The sequence below is a fragment of the Eurosta solidaginis genome, chromosome 3 (genome assembly GCF_040869045.1).
Source record: "Eurosta solidaginis isolate ZX-2024a chromosome 3, ASM4086904v1, whole genome shotgun sequence".
Lineage (NCBI taxonomy): Eukaryota > Metazoa > Arthropoda > Insecta > Diptera > Tephritidae > Eurosta > Eurosta solidaginis.
The window spans coordinates 162,844,981-162,853,199 of record NC_090321.1 but is presented as its reverse complement, the minus strand read 5'-3'; the positions used below and the strand labels follow the sequence as shown (position 1 = coordinate 162,853,199).

The window sequence follows — 8,219 nt, the reverse complement described above, 5'->3', positions numbered from 1 at the left end:
CGTAGAGTGAGCTATATAGTTGGCTGTGTTAAACATCCACTACGGAGCAGCTGGTGGTGTCAAAGTTCAGCTGTTTATGCTAGGTATACCGCCGAGTCGTGTAAAACGCTCGACGACTACGTATTTTACTAGGGATCCGGTGAGTTGTGTAAAACGCTCACCGATTACGTATTTTACTAGGGATTCGGTGAGTTGTGTGAAACGCTCACCAATTACGTATTCTACTAGGGATCCGGTGAGTTGTGTGAAACGCTCACCTATTACGTATATTCACTAGGCATAGTAGCGAGGCGTGTAAAACACTCGGTGATTAACTATATATGTATATAGATTTTATTATTGATTGAAATAAATCATCATTTTTATAACGTTTAACTAACGACTTTTATTGTATAGGCGAACCCATTCGCTGAGTTATACCCCAGCTATAAACCCGACTAACGGGGTTCATTACAATTTGCGCCCGAGAAGGGACCCTTATACATATAAGGGGACATATATTTTACTTCACCAGAACACATAACAAAACAACATGGTCAAGGTAAATTGGATTTATTACCAGAAGAAGGAAGATCTTTTGACATACGCGGCCGAGTTTGGATTCAACAACAGCGGAACCGTAGACGAGTTGATGAAGGAGTTCGCCCAGTTTGTTAACCAAAATCCGAGCTACGAAACACGTTTCGCAGAGTTGGAAACAAAGCATTCCAAAACAACATTAACCACCAATCAAGAAGGTCAAGGCAACAGTGGAACCGCTTCCGGAAGTCGACCAGCGACCCCGGTCAACAACATTGAAAGCGTAAGCATACCTACGATACCTAATATGTCATATCAATTTGCAGGACAACTTACCCAAACTACGTCTACCGTCTGCGTAATGGATCGAGCACGAAAATGGGGAATTAAGTACGATGGCAAAGGTGACCCACTGAGTTTCGTCGAGAGAGTAGAAGAGCTGGCAGAGGGATATGAAGTGGACCTTAATTCACTCCCGCGAGCGCTACCAGAATTATTCAAGCACCGAGCCCTGGTATGGCTGCGGAACTATAATCGTCACTGGAGCGAATGGAACAGTTTTAAACACGACTTTTTACGCTTCTTCTTGAGCGCATCATACTTCGAAAGGCTGGAAGACGAGATACGTCAGCGAACACAACGAACACGAGAGTCGTTCAACGATTACGTTTTGGAACTACAGAACCTCATGAGACACGCGAACCTTACCGAGGAACAAAGACTGCAAAAAATATACCGAAACTGCCGCAGTGAGTATCAATTATATATAAAACGAACTGAATTTCAGACGCTCGAAGGCTTGGTGACTCTGGCAGAGGACTTCGAAAATATCACGAATGGCAGAGATGCGCAGAGAGTAGTGGCAAGAGCACTTCCAGCAAGGCGTCCAGACGACCGGCATTTTTTCATACAAGAATTACCAGATGTAGAGCCTAGTAGCAGGATTGGCAATGGCAATACACAGCGAAGTAACCCACCAACAAAACAAACGTATAAGAATCCCAGGGCCGCGTGCAGGCGATGTGGTGAAAACGGGCATCGTGCTTATGCGTGCCGCAATGAACGTCGAGACTTTTGTTGGGAATGTGGTCGGTTCGACATTCTCACAAAAAATTGTTGCCGCGCATCATCGGGAAACGACCGCAGACTCGATCAGACCCGAGGGGTGGGGTCTCCAGCAGTACAAATTCGGGAGGTCTAACTGTTTTGAGGCAAACAGGAAGGCGTATTTTGGCCGACGTATGGATAAATGGCTGCAAAGTAACAGCAACAGTAGATACAGGAGCGACAAGGAGTTTTAGGAGTGAGAAATGTTCGAGGAGATTAGGTAAGGCGATTTTGAAACAGGTACGAAGCCGAGTGGTATTGGGCGATGGTAGAGTCAGCACGATAAATGAAGCAATAGTGGCAGATATAGAGATTGAGAAACAGACGTACAACAGCGAAATACTCGTTCTTCCAGGGCTAATAGAGAAGTTGTCATCGGCATGGACATACTTGCCAGGGCAAACACATCATTAAGTTTCGGCGGTCACACGGTAACGCTACAAGCAGAAGAGGCAAGCAAAGACACGGTTATGTGCAGGACAATAACTGAGGCAGGCGGACCCGATGTAAACGATACGGAAAGACTAACTACGGACCAACAAAGCCCGTCTGAAAACACTAAAAGAGTTAAGGATTTCCTAGCCGAACAGATTCTTAGTTTCGAAAATATGACTGGTACCTCAAATATCACGGCGCATAAAATAATCATGCGTGATGATCGGCCGATAAAACAAAGATACTTTCCACGGAATCCGAAGATGCAGCAAACCATTGATATGGAGATAAACGAGCTATTGGAGAAGGGGTGCATCGAGCCATCGCGAAGATCGCATAGTGCACCGATCGTACTCGTAAAGAAGAAGAATGGTAAGCGGAGGTTATGTATAGACTATCGCCAGCTCAACGCACGCTCAGTCCCCGATGCATATCCACTACCGCGGATCCAACACATACTAGACCGGCTAAGAAACGCGAAGTACATAAGTAGCCTGGATCTGAAAAACGGCTACTGGCAGATCCCTATGGAGGAAGGAAGTAAGCAATATGCGCCGTTTAGTGTACCTGGATGCGGGCTGTTTCAATGGCGGGTGATGCCATTTGGGCTTCATTCAGCACCCGCAACATTTCAACGGGCATTAGATCAAGTAATCGGCCCCGAATTAGAACCGAACGCATTCGCATATTAAACATCTAACGGAAGTGTTTAAACGCCAACGAAAATCAAATTTAAGAATCAACGCCGAAAAGTGCGAATTTTTCAAAAAGCAACTGAAATATCTGGGACATGTCGTAAGCGAAAAGGGTATACACACGGACCCGGATAAAGTAGCAGCGATTAAGAAATTGCAAGCACCAACAAACGTAAGAGAATTAAGACGATTTTTTGGCTTAGCATCTTGGTACCGGCGATTCGTACCAGTGTTTTCAAAAATAGCGCATCCGCTGACAACCATGTTAAAGAAGGGTAACAGATGGAAATGGACCGAAACACAAGAAACAGCATTTCAGACACTGAAGTATTCACTCACCGAAGCACCAGTACTGGCGTGCTCAGACTTTACACGAAGATTCACATTACAAACAGACGCGAGCGATTTTGGACTAGGAGCAGTCCTCACACAGGAGCTAGACGACGGAGAGCGGGTAATCGCGTACGCTAGCCGCCGCCTCAACAAAGCAGAAATTAATTATTCACCCACGGAGAAAGAGTGCTTAGCCATTGTATGGGCTATACGCAAAATGCGACCATATCTGGAAGGCTACGAATTCACGGTAATCACGGACCACTTATCATTGAAATGGTTGAGTGCCATCGAAAGTCCTTCGGAACGTATTGCGAGATGGGCGTTGGAGTTGCAACAATACTCGTTCGATGTACAGTACAGGAAAGGTAAGCTGAACGAGCGGATGCACTGTCACGACAGCCGCAAGACGCACAACTCAACAGACTGGAACACGAAAACGAAATATCGTGTAAATGGCTTGAAAAAAGGAAGGAGGAAGTTAAACAAAATCCGGAGACGTTCCGAGACTACATTATTGAAAACGGTGAGTTATATCGGCACATAGAAGTTCAGATCGACGATCAAGACGCGATCCCGTGGAAACTATGTGTAGCGAAACCACAACGCGGTAAAGTATTACAGGAAGTGCACGACAGTCCAAGCGCCGGACACATGGGTATCCCGAAGACAATAGCTCGAGCAGCCACAAGGTACTACTGGCCAGGAATGTTTCGCGACATAAAACGGTATGTACAACAATGCCCAACCTGTCAAATTTACAAGCCTAATCAACAGCAAGCAGCGGGGAAAATGTTAACCCAAATTCCAGAAGAACCGTGGGCAACGGTGAGCGCAGATTTCGTTGGACCATTACCACGTTCAAAGCACGGCAATACCATGGTTTTAGTATTTCTAGATCGCTTCACCAAGTGGGTATAGATCGTACCATTATACTATTTTCACACAGACGGCTTATTGAATAATAAAGGCAATATCCTACATCAAGACACTTACTGAGCTCAATCTTCCCTACAAAATTCGAATCTATTATTATTTCTTTAGTAGATAATCGAATGCCTAATGAAGTCAAAAGCACAATGCAACTCTGTTGGTAGCGTTCCGCTTCCGTTTCCGCTTCTTAGTTTTTGGTGTGGTCAGTGCTTAAAAATGTCATTTGTCAAAGCAAATGTCATTGTCTGCATGGCGGAACGGTACAAGGTGGCCGCATCGAACTGCTGATTATAACCTTTTTTATTTGATTTGATACATCAACTACCGGCGCAGTACGATTTTGACATTTGTCCATCGAATTTACAAGTACATGGATTTTTTTTTGTTTGTAGGTATGTCACCATGCTTCCACCTTGTATCGTTCCGCCATGATTGTCTGTTTCATCCTTCATACTAATCGAGCAGTTACTTCTGTGTGAAAGCAAAAAATTTACGATTTCATTAGCAGGTGAAATGAGATCATTATGTTTCTGTGTTAAAACAGTATTACGTAAGGCAACAGCGGATAGCCTCATCAAAGCATTTAGAGAGCGTATATTATCACGATTTGGAGTTCCCAAGATCATTATTACAGACAACGGCGCCCAGTTCACGAGCAGACAATTCAAGAGACTGCTTCAGGAAAATGGAGTAAAGCACCAATTAACAGCACCCTATACACCACAAGAGAACCCAACGGAGAGGGCAAACCGAAACATCAAACGGATGTTGGCATAATTCACGGGAAAAGAACAACGCAACTGGGACGAGTTATTACCAGAGATAATGTTGGCACTAAATTCGAGTGTTTGCGAGGCAACAGGGTACAGCCCGGCATTATTGGTACAAGGACGAGATCCACGGATCCCTAACGCCCTATACGACGAACGAACATTTGGCACAGGCGAGGCCACAACAACGGCAAATGAAAAAGTTGCGAAAATGAAGGAGATATTTCAAATGGTACGAAGAAACCACAGATGCCCATCTACATCTTTGCAAACACAACCGAAGAGTAAAATCACCGAAAACTACAAAGGAAGGCGTATCACGACGGTAAATCACAATATGAACAAGTTTCATAAATTTCAATCATTGCCCTAATAATTATTACAATTACATTAATTTTATTTTCTATAATATTATTATTAGTTTTAATAATAATGCTCTAATAATCATAATAGCACTATTTATGATCATAGTAATAATCACAATAATAGTAACCATCACATTTATATTACCGGTAACAAAATTTTTCGGCAACCCTAATTTGGTGCACGCCAAAACAACGCTTATCTACTCCGTCTACCGTAAACAGCATCCCCAAACAAATCACAGCCGACTAACAATAACAAAGAAATGCAATGGTACAACAACAAACAACCCGTGCAAACACGAAATATAAATGCAGTGGTACAACAACAACAAACACAAGCAATACAATAAAGGGCAAATGCACGCGCATACCAATAGTAACTAACATAAGTAATAGAAAATATCATAGCTACATGGTACAACAACAAACAACGCAAGCAAGCACGAAATGAAAAGATACGATGGTACAACAACAACAAACACAAGCAGAAAGAAGAAAGGGCAAAGACACGAGGATACCGACAGCAACTAACATAAGAATTGCGAGGTATTAAAGCTACAGTATTACAAACGTAACTTAAGAAGGAATAATAATTTGATGGCAGCAACAACAAGTAGGAAATTAACAAATTCACACGTACATAAACATACGAAATTTTACGAAATTGAAAACCTTTGGAAAAAAATACCCACCCCTATTCTGCATTTCGATTACGTTCCCGTTCTACGCTCCGCTTTAATCGAAGTTTGGTATTCTGCATTACGACGGAATCATAAAGAGGAGAGGAAGAGCAAAAGGGTTTTTCGAAATCAGCTGTTAGTACGGAATGTGTGAACATTGGAACAAAATAAATTAAAGAAAATTTGTAAAAAACACTGAAAAACGTTTTTATTTTATTATCCACGCCATTTTGTACAAAAAAAGCAATATAATATATTGCCGCAGTGTTATATTTTTTTGAGTGAAGTGCTTTCATAATTGTAAGCAGGCATGCTTAACCAACGAAACGATATCATTTCGTTACGATAATCAACGTTAATAAACGAAACGAAGTCATTTCGTTTCGTTTATTAACGTTAAGATCGTCAAATTAACGAAATGATTTCGTTTCGTTTTCTGCCATATCAAAACGAAATCAAATCGTTTATGTTGATTATTAATTTCAAACTATGCTGGCAAAGCTGATTGATGGCGGAGTCATTAAAGGTGAAAGCATTAGCCAAGCTGATTGCAACTTTTCTCATGAATTTTGACAGTACGAACATTTCTCAAAGTATTTTTGACATTACCACCAACGAATTACACAAACAAATTACATAGAGTTTGTGTGTGTATGTGCGCTCGTTGTTGCCACCTTACGGCTTCACCATTGCTATAGCATTGCCAGCACAATTCAAACATAAAGTATCACGTTTTTGTTAGCGTTTTTAACGTTAACGAAAGCTTTTCGTTTCAGTTAAAAACGAGATACAATTTATTTTGATAATTTCTTTATCGATAATATTTCGAAGTGTTTCAACGGAAACGGTGGAAATTTTTTGATAAACGATTAGCTTAACGTTAAGGTGCATCCCTGATTGTAAGTGTGTTTTTGTCGTTCTTTTGGCCAATTCCCTGCCGTGGCCACCAAGTTTTGTTAAAACGGATTCCTGCACGAATATAGTTGATATTTTCCGAATTTTAGGGATGCTAATTTCATTGCACTGGCCTAAAATACTTTATAAAGGTTTATTTATTCTTTCCGCAAGGATTGTTTACGTTTTCGCTTCACCTTCCTCTACGCCGGCAGCTTGCTTTGGCATATAACTGGACCCAACGAACAGACACAAATTATAGTTGTCTATTATAATGGAATCAATAGCCGCGGCATTATTTATGGAGTTGGAAAGCAACGCATACGAAAATTGCCAGGCGAGAATGGAAAGGCAAATATTGCGAGATTTGTGTAATCCATTTGAGATGAGTGGCGAATTGCAAGAAATTGAACTTAAAAGTGGTAAAGTTTAATGACTTATTTTCTTATTTAGGTTCAAAAAAAACTTTCGACTTAACAAGGAAGCTTTCAGGTATGTGTTAGATACTTTTGCGGGGCAAATACGTCCAAGGACTTCGACATCTACATGTTGTTTTTGACCTGGAAACATATAAAAAAACAATCATCATCAAGCCTTCTACGTTTCTTAACAAGTTTTAATTACATTTTTATTAAAATTTTGTTATAAATTAATAAAAAAATAAAAAGAAAATATTTTTCCGCCAACTAATTTGCAACTTAGAAAAACGGAACTACGATCGAAATGCAGAATACAAAAAATCGAACGATTCGAAGTTGGATCGAAAGAGATTGGAACACAGAATACCAAAATTTCCAAATCGAAAAAATTCCAATCCAAGTCGAAATGCAGAATAGGGCTGACCAACACTGTTCGGGTTACGATTAGATGGTTTTGGACAAAATTTACAGCTTTCACGCGATGACAACGGATCAACAGAGGGGGCGAGGGAACAATCACGAGCCGGAAGTAAGGGGGGATGTGAAAAACCCAAAAATTACAGGCTTTCGGGGCCTCCACAAATTTGGATTTTGTATAAACTGAATTATAATACCCTATACCAATGAATTTACTTATACGTACATGTATATTACACTTTCCAGTTATAAACTGAAATTATAATAATTTATATATAATGAACCTACCTATAGTTATATATATATATATATATATATATATACTTTTCAATTATAAAATGAATTATACAAATTTCTACATATGGCATGAAATGAATTCACTTATACATATATGTACATACATTTTGAATTAAATATACTTTGTACAATCATACATAGATTTTAAAACATATATAATTATAATACATATTAAATTATATATAGGATATGAAAACAAACATACATACATACGTATAAGCGAACAAGGAGAAATGAAATTATGAAACGATAGCGAACACACATGCGTACAAATATATATTTAGTAATCTTAGCTTAGTTTTAAGAACTTTTATTGTAAATCAACGGAAGCCGACTCAAAAATGATATAAAAGGA

At 40.2% G+C, this 8,219-nt stretch overlaps 1 protein-coding gene across 3 annotated transcripts; it reads left to right on the top strand.

Annotated features, from left to right (window-relative positions):
- On the top strand, positions 1-7,810 carry LOC137244533 (uncharacterized). 3 transcript variants are annotated; one of them, XM_067773625.1, is made up of 4 exons: positions 1-139; positions 397-5,117; positions 5,380-6,137; positions 6,906-7,810. In XM_067773625.1, the coding sequence occupies exon 2, from the start codon at positions 533-535 to the stop codon at positions 1,718-1,720; it is 1,188 nt and encodes a 395-aa protein (XP_067629726.1). In that variant the 5' UTR covers positions 1-139; positions 397-532; the 3' UTR covers positions 1,721-5,117; positions 5,380-6,137; positions 6,906-7,810. The 3 variants fall into 3 exon arrangements, with proteins under 3 accessions (XP_067629726.1, XP_067629725.1, XP_067629727.1); XM_067773624.1 differs by having other exon boundaries at positions 7-83; XM_067773626.1 differs by having other exon boundaries at positions 15-187.
- Positions 7,811-8,219: the final 409 nt, after the last annotated feature.

Bases quoted from the DNA above. Each gene is read 5' to 3' on its own strand.
- LOC137244533 (XM_067773625.1), top strand. From the start codon at position 533: ATGGTCAAGGTAAATTGGATTTATTACCAGAAGAAGGAAGATCTTTTG.